The sequence below is a fragment of the Mustela lutreola genome, chromosome 7 (genome assembly GCF_030435805.1).
Source record: "Mustela lutreola isolate mMusLut2 chromosome 7, mMusLut2.pri, whole genome shotgun sequence".
Lineage (NCBI taxonomy): Eukaryota > Metazoa > Chordata > Mammalia > Carnivora > Mustelidae > Mustela > Mustela lutreola.
Genome location: NC_081296.1, coordinates 33862394 through 33875868, shown reverse-complemented (window position 1 = coordinate 33875868; position 13475 = coordinate 33862394). Strand labels below are relative to the sequence as shown.

The window sequence follows — 13475 nt, the reverse complement described above, 5'->3', positions numbered from 1 at the left end:
GAACTCAGCTTCAATAAACAAAGAAAAAGAACCAGTAAGAAGTAACCCAACTTCAAATAAATTAGTCTGAATGTGGATAAGCCATATAGGTGTGGGTTAGTCCTACTTATGAGGAAGTAACCTTGTAGAAGGGGTTTTATATTGACCATACATAAAAAGACTGAGCATTCATCACAGTCTGGAGCTGCCAGGATCTTCATCTTCCTATTTGACTTTCCTCCCCCCAAAATTAATAAAATCAGGAAGCAATTGGTACTTAAGCCATTGTCCAAAAGAAAAGCCAATGCAAATGAACCCTCTGACAAGCATATCTATCATGGACATTGAGAATGAGGAACATACTTATTGAAGCAGCATATGCTAATACTTTCTTCTCTTCCCGCTAACAGAGGCTACTATTTTAAAACTGATTAGCTCTGGCCATAAAGATGGCACAGGAAAGAGGAAGAAGTTCGATTTTTTTTTTTTTTTAAACTGCCAAAGTAGATCTTCCTATGAGGTCAGAATCGGGTTTGGAACTATAGCAGAGGCTGAATGATAGAACATGACGAGAAAGCAACATAATGCTGTCATGAATGCACCAAAAGAAGTCAGAGGGGGGTTTTATCACACTGAGTCTCCCCCAAGGTCTCATGACTTGTCAGCAGGACAAGTCTGGGGGAAATAACCTATATCACCCTTCAGAAAAATCACTGAACAGAATACTCTTTAACCATAGTAAGCCTTCTCTTTCCTTCATGTCAATTTAAGATCATCAGGTAAAATGTCTTAAGGTAAAAGTAAAACTTCAGTATCCTAGATTTAAAAAATCCTAGGCTTCAGTAATATTCTGATTCTGTTCATAAACCCTTAGCTCCTTCACTACAGACATAACAAAATTTAAAGATAAGGCTGGATGCTAATTGGGCCTTGGTCCCTATTTCCACTTTGATAATAACTGCAGAAGTTAATAGCTTATTTTGACATCGTCTCACTTTTAATTTTTCTCATCACAAAACTGATGTCTAATTCTCTATAAACATTTACAAGGCTTGCAAAGTTCAAAGTTTCAAATATACTAAGTAGGAACAAAGATATGGTTGTCTACCAACAAAGAACCTCAGTACACAAGCACACACTGATGTCATTTCACAGTCACATAAGACACAGCCTACCTGCTCTCATGGAGCCTTTCCTGGCAAGTCGAAGAAGACCTTTTTTTTTCAAAATGAAACTCCCGCCAATGAAAATGCTGGAGCTCATAGCCAATCCCAGACCAATGTAAAAGTCATATTTTCCACGGCCCTGGATCATTTCGTTTGTTACTAAAGAAGTTCTTGTGAATCACATTGATCACAAAACAGAGAAAACACTGGTGCCAGACGCAGGACTATGCAATCTTCAAATCTAAAAAATGCAAAACAAAACAAAACTTGATTTTTAAGCAGAATGATGATAATCCATCATCAACAATTTTACTCCACTTTTCCATTCATAAAGGAGTATTTTCATTACTACCATGGATAATATATTTACCATTTATAATTTACCACCAATGTAAAATTATTTCTCATACTTATGGCAAAAGATAGGATTGTGATGTAAGGCCATACTTAAAAACCAAAATCATAAAATCAGAGAACAGACTGGTGGTTACCAGAGGTAGGGGTAAAAGGGTGACTAAAATGGGTGAGGGGGTAGAGAGGTGACAGAAATGGCTGAAGGTGGTAAAAAGATATAGTTAAAAGTTTGGGGATGTTCATGTACAGCATGGTGACTACAGCTAACAATACTGTATTACGTGTTTGAAAGTGGCTGAGAGAGATCTTAAAAGTTCTCATCACAGGAAAATAAATTTGTATGTGTGATGTTAACTAAACTTACTGTGGTGATCATGTTATAATACACATATAATCACTATGTTGCATTCCTTAGCTAATACAATGTTATATGTCAACAAATAACTCAGTAAAACTGAAAAGAAATAAAAATACAACTACTTTTATATGCCAATACTGTTTAAAATTTAAATTGGTTTTATGAACTCTAGTTTCATATTTAAATGTCTCCCGTCTTAGTTGACAGTTCCTAGTAACAAAACTTTGCTGTTAAGAAAAAAATTTCCAGGGACGCCTGGGTGGCTCAGTTGGTTGAGGTCATGATCCCAGAGTCCTGGAATTGAGTCCCACATCGGGCTCCTTGCTCGGCAGGGAGCCCGCCTCTCCCTCTGCCTCTGCTCTCTCTTTCTCTCTGATAAATAACTTAAAAAAAAAAAAAAAATCTTGAAAAAAAAAGAGAAAAAAAGAAAAAAGAAAAAAATTTCTGTAGAATGAAAATCAGGCATGAGAATATACAAATCTAGTTTATCAATACATTTACCAATTTCATGTGTTCTTTTTGAATAATGTATACAGAGAAGCTCGGAGTTTTCTCATGAATACACCTTCTTCTTAGAAATCTACGTAAACAAAGTCCTTCTATGAGGCCAGTATTACCCTGATCCCAAAACCAGGCAAAGAGCTCATCAAAATAGAGAATTACAGACCAATAGCCCTGATGAACAGATGCCAAAATCCTCAACAAGATCCTAGTCAATAGGACCCAACAGAACATTAAAAGGATTATCCACCACAACCAAGTCGGATTTATTCCTGGGATGAAAGGGTGGTTCAACATTCGCAAATCAATCAACATGATAGAGCATATTAATAAAAGAAAAGACAAGAACAGTATGATTCTCTCAACTGATGCAGAAAAAGCATTTGACAAAATACAACATCCTTTCCTGATTAAAACTCTTCAGTGTGGGGCACCCGGGGGGCTCAGTGGGTTAAGCCTCTGCCTTCAGCTCGGGTCATGATCTCAGGGTCCTGGGATCGAGCCCCACATCGGGCTCTCTGCTCAGCAGGGAGCCTGCTTCCTCCTCTCTCTCTGCTTGCCTCTCTGCCTGCTTGATCTCTGTCAAATAAATAAATGAAATCTTAAAAAAAAAAAAAAAAAAAAACCTCTTCAGTGTGTAGAGATAGAGGGAACATTTCTCAATTTCATAAAAATCATCTACAAAAAGCCCACAGCAAATACCATTCTCAATGTGGAAAAGCTCTTCCCTTAAGGTCAGGAACATGACAGAAATGCCCACTCTCACCACTATTGTTCAACACAGTACTAAAGTCCTAACATCAACAATCAGACAACAAAAAGAAAATGCATCCAAATTGCCAAAGAAGAAGTCAAACTCTCTCTCTTAACAGATGACATGATACTTTAGGTGGAAAACCCAAAACACTCCAACGCCAAATTACTAGAACTCATACAGCAATTCAGCAATGTGGCAGGATACAAAATCAATGCACAGAAATCAGTTGCTTTACTATACACTAACAATGTAACTGCAGAAAGAGAAATAAAGGAATTAATTCCATTCACAACAGCAACAAAAACCATAAGATACCTAGGAATAAATCTAACCAAAGAGGTTAATACACTCTAGTAATTACAGAAGATTTACAAAAGAAACTGAGGAAGACACGAAAAGATGGAAAAACATTCCATGCTCACAGATTGGAAGACTGAATATTGTGAAAATGTCTATCCTGCCCAGAGCAATCTACAATTTCAATAGTACCCCTATTAAAATACCACTGGCATTTTTCAAGGAGCTGGAACAAACAATTCTAAAATTTGTATGGAACCAGAAAAGACCCCCAAATCACCAAGGGAATGTTGAAAAAGAAAATCAAAGCTGGGGACATCATGCTGCCTGACTTCAAGCTATATTACAAACCTGGGAACACCAAGACAGCATGGTATTGGCACAAAAACAGACATATAAATCAAGGGAACAGAATAGAGCCCAGAAATGGACCCTCAACTCTATGGTCAAGAATCTTCAACAATATCCAATGGAAAAAGAGTTTCTTCAATAAGTGGTGCTGGGAAAACAGCTACATACAGAAAAATTAAACTGGAGCATCTTCTCACACCATACACAAACATAAATTCTAAATTGATGAAAGACGTCAATGTGAGAAAGGAATCCATCAAAATTCTAGAAGAGAACATAGGCAGTAACCTTTCCTACATCAGTTGCAGCAACTTCTTTTAAGACATGCATGTCTCGGGGCACCTGGGTGGCTCAGTGGTTTGGGCTGCTGCCTTCGGCTCGGGTCATGATCTCAGGGTCCTGGGATCGAGCCCCGCATCGGGCTCTCTGCTCCGCAGGAAGCCTGCTTCCCTCTCTCTCTCTCTCTCTCTCTCTCTGCCTGCCTCTCTGCCTACTTGTGATCTCTGTCTGTCAAATAAATAAATAAAATCTTTAAAAAAAAAAAAAAAAAAAGACATGCATGTCTCCAGGGGCGCCTGGGTGGCTCAGTGGGTTAAAAGCCTCTGCCTTCAGCTCAGGTCATGATCCCAGGGTCCTGGGATGGAGCCCCACATCGGGCTCTCTGCTCGGCAGGGAGCCTGCTTCCTCCTCTCTCTCTGCCTGCCTCTCTGCCTACTTGTGATCGCTGTCTGTCAAATAAATAAATAAACAAAATCTTTAAAAAAAAAAAAAAAAAGACATGCATGTCTCCAAAGGCAAAGGAAACAAAAGCGAAAATGAACTACTGGGACTTCATCAAGATAAAATCTTCTGCACAGCAAAGGAAATAGTCAACAAAACTAAGAGGCAACCCATGGAATGGGAGAAAATATTTGCAAATCACATTATACATAAAGGGCTGATATCCAAGATCTATAAAGAACTTCTCAAACTCAACACTCAAAACACAAATAACCCAGTCAAAAAATGGGCAGAAGACGCAACAGACACTTCTCCAAAAAACACATACAAATGGCTAACAGACACACGTAAGAATGTTCAACATCACCAGCCATGAGGGAAATACAAATCAAAACCATAAATAAGATTCCATCTTATACCAGTTACAATGGCAAAAATTAAAAAAACAGGGAACAAATGTTGATGAGGATAGGGACAAAGGGGATCCCTCTGACACTCTTGGTGGGAAGGCAAGCTGGTACAGCCACTCTGAAAAACAGTAGGGAGCTTCCTCAAGATAGTTCAAAATAGAGCTACCCTATAACCCAGCAATTACCCTACTAGGTATTTACCCCAAAGATACAGATGCTTTGATAAGAAGGGGCACAAGTACCCCCAATGTTTATAGCAGCAATGTTCACAATAGCCAAACTGTGGAAGCCAAAATGCCCTTCAACAGATGAACAGATAAAGAAGCTGTGGTACATAAATATAATGGAGTATTATTCAGCCATCAGAAAGGATGAATACCCATCATTTGCATCAAAATGGATGGAACTGGAGGGGATTATACCAAGTAAAGTAAGTCAAGCACAGAAAGACAATTATACTATGGTTTCACTCATATTCCTTATGCAGAACATAAGGAATACCAGGAGGACCATAGAGAAAGGAAGGGAAAACTGAAGGGGGGAGAGATCAGAGGGAGACACACCATGACAGACTATGGACCCTGGGAAACAAAGAGAGGGTTTCTGATGGGGGAAGCTTGGGAGGATAGCTAACAGGATGATGGGTATTAAGGAGGGGACATGGGGGGATGCCTGGGTGGCTCAGTCCCTTAAGCTGCTGCCTTCGGCTCAGGTCATGATCCCAGGGTCCTGGGATCAAGTCCTATATTAGGCCCCTTGCTCAGCAGGGAGCCTGCTTCTCTCTCTGCCTCTGCCTGCTTGCCACTCTGCCTGCTTGTGTGCTCTCTCTCGGTCTCTCTGACAAATAAATAAATAAAATACTTTAAAAAAAAAAAAAAGAGGGGACCATGGGTCATGATGAGCACTAGGTATTATACACAACTAATGAATCACTGAACACTAAACAAAAACTAATGATATATTACACAGTGGCTAACTGAACATTATTTAAAAAATAAATAAAAGATTCTCTTGCACTCATTAAAAAAATCTATGTAGATAAAAGCAAATGGTAATTTATTTCTTATTTAGCCTATTTGGAGGTATGCTGATTTATCATTTGTCATTATCATTTTGTTAGCAGAGGATGATGATTCTAGCAGACAGAAATTTGCCAAGGTGCAAGTGTGATACTGACGGACTTTTCAGAGAACATGACGACTATGGACCTAGAACGCTCCAGCCACAAGACCAGATAGGAAGCAGAGGCTTACCAAAGACTGCAAATTTTTTTTTTTTTTTCAAACGGCCAACTCATGAACACTGCTAACAAATGAACTAAAGCAAAGTGCAGAAAGCAGAGGGAAAAACATTACTCAGCAACAAGGTTTAGGATTGGTTATAACTGACTACCAGCTCAACTTTCTGGTATTTTTAGTACAACTACTGAGTTCCAGAACTAATCTGCAATTCAGAAGGATCCTCACACATTAACCCTTGCTGACCAGACAAGTTTTTTTGTTCTTCAGAGGTTATGAGGTTCTGGCCTTTAGCAAAAGCAACTTCCTATTCACCTAGCCCCTCAATTATGTTATCCATTTACTCAAATAGTATTTACCAAACAAATGCTGTGTGTATTAAACATGCTAAGCTCTATGGATAAAATAGTGATAGCTAAATTTTAGTCTTCAGTGGGGAGACAGACAAAAGGCAGTTAAATAATGGGGATAATGTTCTGTAATAATGGAAATGTATTCACACTGAGAGGACACTGACAATGGGACCAGTGTTTAGATTTGCCTGTTGAGTCACAATATGGTTCCTGGAACACTTCCTAAGAACAGTCCTTCCCACCCCCACTGACTTGGGGTGTGGCCCCGTGGCTTACTTTGGCCAATAGGAGGTAGGTGTGACAGGACTGCCAGTACTGAGTGTACATATAAAGAGAACCTCTGTATTTTTGTTTGCCCCTTGGCACCCTTCCATTACGTGCAGAGCAAAACAGAGAGTCATCCCTGCTGACCTAAAGACCTGTGAACACAATCACAAATGCTTATTGCTAAATGCTATTGGAATAGCTAACTTACATACCTGAACAGGCTTATTACAGGGTAAATGCAAAATTCCCATCAGATTTTTGAAAAGCCAAAACTTGTCTGCAGAAATGGGGATCAGTGGTAAAGATGGGTTGTAGGCACACCCAGGGTTCACTGTATCATTCTATTCTCTCTACTGCATGTACTATGTATGTCTGGACATTTCCATATTAAGGTTTTTAAAACACAGGCTGTTTCCCAAGAGTTGCAGGGACGTCAGGACAGAACCGACTAACAAGGGGCACCTATGTGGCTCAGTCCATTGGAGGGCCAACTTGTTTGATCATGAGTTCAGGCCCTGTGCTGGTGTGGAGCCCACAGGAAGGGAGGAGGGAAGGAGGAAAGAAAAAAGAAACCCTAACAATCTGAAAAGCAAAGTCACCTTACAATTTGGAACAAGATAATACTGAAAACGTGGAAAGATCTCAAGTCAGGGAGGTGCTCTGAGCTTTTTAACTATCAGTCACATACAGTATGGATGAGATTAGCTGTCTACTTGACACCTTTCCAGAACCAATCCCTCTTACAAGGTATTTGGAGAAGTACTCCCAATCCTCTTAATGCCACTCTTAAAGTATGCATTCAGGAAGTCCTACAAGGAAAATCTGGAGACTCCGTCCTACCTCTAGCTGGGTGCATGACCTTGAATGAGTCACAACCTTAACATACACACTAACAAAAGAAACTAAACAATCTATAAAGTTATACTGATTTTTAAATTTAAAATAAAATAAACTATGGTCTCTTTATTTGCCAAACATTGGTAACCTCAAGACTCATCAGCCTGCCTCTGGAATAATTCTGGACTGTGACAATCAGTATGGATGAAGACATAAACTTGCAGTGATAGTGGGAGGCAGATAATTTGGGAACAAAATGGTTAGCCGCAAGAATTACTTCTATAGACTATAAAAAGACTATTACAACAACAAGAAAGTGTTTACAGTGTTCCCACTACATCTAAATGACTGGCTTAACAGTGTTTACGACCCAGTTTCCCTCACCAGACTGCCAGCCCCTAGACTCCTACGAGTCACCTTTATAATCCTGTGCACCTAGCTATCTGGCAGTCTCAAAAATGTATCTTAATATATGTTTTCTGGGTTAATATAGATAAATGGAAATAATTATAACCCTATAGCCCTAAAAATAAAGCTGCGTCATTTAGATGAGCATTCTAAGATTTAAAAACTTTCTTACAGCTCATAAAACTTCTTAAAGCTGTAAAAAGTTGCTCAAGTATGCTGGGAAGTGACAGCACTACATACAAGTGAAAATGCAAAGGTAATAATAATAAAATCTGGGAAAATGGGAGTAAAACCCAGCTACAAAACACTGCAGCCCACTCTGTATTCCAATGACCATGGGTCACCATAAGATTCTTTAAAGCACACCTTAATGTAAAATCAACCCCTTTAACTATTATCATCATCAAAGCAATGTTAATTATCATGTGAATTCTACTGAGGAAGTGACTACTACTTAAAAGTTCCCTGGTCTATAAAATTCCCCTTTTGAAGGTCTGAAGAAAATGAACTGAAGTGTAAGTCTGAATATTCTGGAATCAATAATCAATAAATCAATCCCAGTATGATAGCCTCACAAATCCAAATTTAGACTGCACTCACATAAACCTGACTTTCAAATACCAAATGAGTAACTATTAATTTAGTAATGTGTAACTATTACTTTAGTAATATTTAATTTATTAACACTTAATGTTAACTTGCACTATATGCAAATTACATACATGCAGTATAAGGTCAAAAATTAAGATTCAAGCTACTGGAAGACTCAGTCAGCAGAGCATGCCACTCTTGATCTTAGGGTTTTGAGTTCAAGCCCCATGTTAGGTGTGAACCTACTTAAATAAATCACTCCCTTTAAAAAAATTTAAAAAATAAAAGATCCAATATTTTGTGCTGCCTTGACATCTGGTAAAATGGGGAGGGCTTTAATGGCCTAACTATATGTTCCCCTCCCGACTCTGCTCCTGTAGATAAGGTCCCAAAGTCAAATCCCTTCTTGAGGTACCTGGCTAGCTCAGTCAGTAGAGCCTATGACTCTTGCTCTTGGAGTCATGAGTTCGAGTCCCACTCTGGGTGTAGAGATTACTTTTTTTTAAAAAGAGGCTAAATAACCCTTCTTATTGCAGAGACTTGGCATATTTCCTGCTTATATCGAAGTACTAGGCTTCACTGCCCTCCCAGACTGTAGAATTATTTTAAAGCAAGCCAATCACACTCGCCTGCAGGATCCAAGGGGTGCACCTCAAACACTTGTTACTCAAGGTCTACATTCCACAGCAACTCATTCTTCATTCTGCAGTCCCCCACCACCACCCCTTGTGGCCCTGTGCAATGTGCCATGTCCTTCTGCCTGGGCTGAGTGAGATTAATAAACCACCTCACTCTCATGTACCCAGTGTCATGTGCCACGGGGAAGGAATTCTAGCCCTATGAATAAGGTGAAAAAGAGGTGATTAAAACAATACATTATATGGGCGCCTGGGTGGCTCAGTGGGTTAAGCCGCTGCCTTCGGCTCGGGTCATGATCTCAGAGTCCTGGGATCGAGTCCCACATCGGGCTCTCTGCTCGGCAGGGTGCCTGCTTCCTCCTCTCTCTCTGCCTGCCTCTCTGCCTACTTGTGATCTCTCTCTGTCAAATAAATAAATAAAATCTTTAAAAAAAAAAAAAAACAATACATTATAATAGAATCTTATTCATTTTATCTTAAAGTCATTGTTAACATGTACCTAAACCTCATTTAGCAACATTAGTTATAAATTAAAATTTTAACTTACATGTAACTTTAATATGGTCTCTTAGGAAAAAAAGTCTGGAAGCAGTTAGAGATGACTTATTGACTTTCATTTCCTTGTATTATTTAATACTCTTTATTCTCATTTAAAGTTTTAAACCCTGACAGAGTAGCTCCGGCCTGGAAAGAAGAAAATACAGGAGTAGGCAAAAGGACTACATAGTTAATAAATACAAAAATTTGGCTACTAGCCTGCATACTTTTACTTACCAACGTGAAACCTACTCATCCAAGGACAACACACTGCTTCAACAGATAACTTACTCCAATGAAACAAAGATCTCTATTCTTTCATATGTCCTTTTATTACTTTTAATATTACCTTTATTACTAGTTAGCCATACGGCATACAGAGGATTTCTAGAAATATAACTAAAACATAATCCTGTATTAAACGAACTGAAAAATCTAGTGAAGAAACTAAAGAGACACAAATACAAAACTAATAAAAGTTTTGTACAGTTGTAGGGAGAGGAAGACAGGATTAAGTGACTTTATAAAAGTTAGGAATTAAAACAGTTATGTTCAAAACGTTACGGCCGACTCCTAAGGCTTGTTCAGTTGTCAATTATCTCCGCAGTAGCTGAAACAATCTAAAACTCACCACAACAAAACGGAACTATTTGAATGAGCTTAATGAACACGCGCCCGATACGGCCAAGTCAGGCTTCCAAGGGACTTAACAGCAATCCAATTCACGGCGGGATTACTAGATGCAGGATGAGAAAAAGCCCTTCCATTTCTGAACACACGTGTCCCCAGGGCAGAGAAAAGCGCCCCTGAAGGGCCCCTACCAACCCAAGACCGGCAGAGTCGCCCAGTTAGCCCCTTCGCGCTTGCCTGAAAGAAAAAAAGAAAGAAAGAGTGGCCACCTCACCCCAGCTGGAGGCCGGCCATGCGGCTTCCCCTCCACTATTTGGCCCTGGTCACCTCCGCTTATACGCCCACAGAGGCCGCACGGGCCGCCGCCTCTTGAGCTCGCGCGGCCAGCGCCTTCGTCGCCGTACAGAAGGAGGTGAGAGCATCCGGTGCTGCAACCGTGAGCGCCGCCTCCTCCATGGGGGAGCGACGAGAAGAGCTGCCCCGGACGACCTGCGACCCCCGCTGCGGTCAGGACCAAGGGCCGTCACGGAGAGCCTGGGCGCGGCCGAGTGACGCAAGAGACAGCGCGCGCACGCGCAGTGCAACGCAGCAAAGGCCCGCCTCCGGGGCTCCTTCCAGTAGATTTCCGGTTTCTTTAGCTGGCCCTGGGTAGCGGGGAGCGAAAAGAGGAGGGTGGAGGGCGGGGCAAGGGAGAAGAATTGGAGGCAGTATTTTGCAAATTAGGTTCGCCGACCAGGCGGTCAAAATCAGAGTAACTGCCGCTTTCTTAAAATGCGAATTCCCAGGCGCATTTAGCATGTGAAGCTGCCTTTTAAGCAGTTGTCCCTAGCGATCCCCTAGAGAAAAGGCGCCCCGAAAGGGGCAAGCGGTGGACTAGAGCTGGGCCAGGAGGCCGGGAGTGGGTCGGGAACGCGGAGTGGCGGGCGTCAGTGTAGGGCGCTTTCCTAACCGAAACCCAGAAAGATGCGTTCTTTGGGCGAATTACGTGGTTTGGTGAAAGCGCGTCTGGAGACACTTGGAGCAGAGATGTGTTTTTCATGAGATGCATAGGAAACTTACTGTTCGGCTATCCCGCGTTGGCTTCTCCATTGGAAAACTTCCCTAGGACCCACCATCATGGTTTACTCTAAAGATTTATTTTAGAAACAGAGCGCCTACACATGCCAGGCAGGCAGAAGGGTAGGGAAAGAGAAAATCACACGCACTAAGCCGGTCCTGGGGCTCAGTTTCAGGATCCTGAGATCATGAGCTGAGCTGAAATAAGAGTCTGAAGCCCAACTGATAGAGCCTTCCAGGCATCCTAGTTTTCTCTAAAATGGCAGAGAGAGGGGTGCCTGGGTGGCTCAATTGGTTGAGCATCCAACTCTTTTTCTATCAGATCATGATCTCAGGGTCCTGGGATCCATCCCGGTCTTGGGCTTTGCACTCAGCTGGGAGCCTGCTTGAGAATTTTCTCCCTCTCCTTCTGCCACTCCTGCAGCTGGCTTGCTCTCTCTCTGAAAAGAAGGAAATAAATCTTTTTGTTTGTTTGTTTAAGTAATAAAATGGACAAAGAGGGCTCATTTTTAAGAAGGCGGGTAAGGAAAGGGGAGGATATGTGGGGGCGAAGAACAAGCCAGATCAGGAGTGAGACCTGTTAATAATATCTCAGTTACAGGTGCCAAGGTCCTTTGGGTATGTTGTTCCTGTTTCTGAGTAGATACAAAAACACTAGAAATGTAAATCATGTTAGGTGGGAATATTAGTTAAGTGAATGCTTGTTGAACCAGAAAATAACAAATGTAGTTTGCTTTTCAGACTAATTGGAGTAGGCACCAACCTCCAGTTTCATTATAGGTGACTGTGAACCTACTTACTTATTTATTGCAGTTACTAATTTAAAAGCTTTTAATCCGTGAGCTTGGTAACCAGCCAACCTTGCATTTCGAACTGGCTCAGAGAACTTTTTTTTTGCTTAATTCTTTGGTCTCAGCCAAATTCTAGATAGATTACATAGTCAAATAAGGAATTACATTAAATATTGAAAGATGGTTGGCATGTTGGTCTCTGATGCTATAGTAAATTGATGAAAAGTGGCTACATTTCTCTACCCATCCATGTGTCCACACATCTTGCAGAGGTACTTTGCAGCTCCACCCCATCCTGATTCTGCCTTGGCCGTGGGATTGGTTTTGGCCAAGAAAATGTGGTGGTTCCCAGCCTAAATTATGCTAAGAAACCTGGACTAGTTTGCTGGGGGAGACTACATAGAACAGACTACTTGCAAAGCTACCCAGATGAAGCATACTATGTCTAGACACTAGAGACTGATCCAACAACAGACTGATTTGATTGGTTGAGGTCCACAAATGTGCACTGTTGATCCACAGACATATGAAAAAGACTAAATAATGGTTGTTCTAAGCCACCAGTTTTGATAAGAGATGGTATGTAGCAATAACTAACAAGTGCCATGAGATACATGTAGGACGCAGATGACTACAATGAAAGTAGTGGTTAGTTTGTGTGAACAAGAATGCTTAGAAACTGGGCATCTGGGTGGCTCAGTTGGTTAAGCGTCTGCCTTTGGCTTGGGTCATGATGGAGTTCTGGGAAGGAGTCCTATGTCAGGCTCTCTGCTCAGCAGGCAGCCTGCTTCTCCCTCTCTCTCTCAAATAGATAGACTCTTTTTTTTTTTTAAAGATTTATTTATTTATTTATTTATTTGACAGAGATCACAAGTAGGCAGAGAGGCAGGCAGAGAGAGAGGAAGGGAAGCAGGCTCTCTGCTAAGCAGAGAGCCTGATGTGGGGCTCGATCCCAGGACCCCAGGATCATGACCTGAGTTGAAGGCAGAGGCTTTAACCCACTGAGCCACTCAGGCACCCCTCAAATAGATAGACTCTTAAAAAAAAAGAAAATGCTTACAAATTATGTTAACCTAAGGAATTTGCTTGCGGGTCTTTTCTGCCAGTATTCTAATCATCCCAGCAAAGCCCTGTCTCATCTAATCAGCTTTCTTTCTTTGTTGTAGCTCACAGTCTCCTCTCACCTTTATTTGGACCTCCCACTTAAGAGTCACATTACTCAGTACATTGTTTTTA

General features: G+C 41.1%; 1 protein-coding gene across 3 annotated transcripts in view; it reads right to left on the bottom strand.

The window, feature by feature from the left end:
* NIPA2 (NIPA magnesium transporter 2) overlaps positions 1-10960 on the bottom strand; it is a 30073-nt gene extending 19113 nt beyond the window's left edge. Inside the window, exons 1-2 of one of the 3 annotated variants that reach the window (XM_059180264.1) lie at positions 10667-10960; positions 9773-9909 (exon numbers count right to left, since the gene is read on the bottom strand). In XM_059180264.1, the coding sequence (XP_059036247.1) occupies positions 9773-9842 (70 nt within the window). In that variant the 5' untranslated portion in view covers positions 9843-9909; positions 10667-10960. Of the gene's footprint in view, positions 1-1154; positions 1387-9772; positions 9912-10666 lie in introns of those variants that run through there. The other 2 variants (XM_059180263.1, XM_059180262.1) reach the window with 2 other exon arrangements.
* Positions 10961-13475: the final 2515 nt, after the last annotated feature.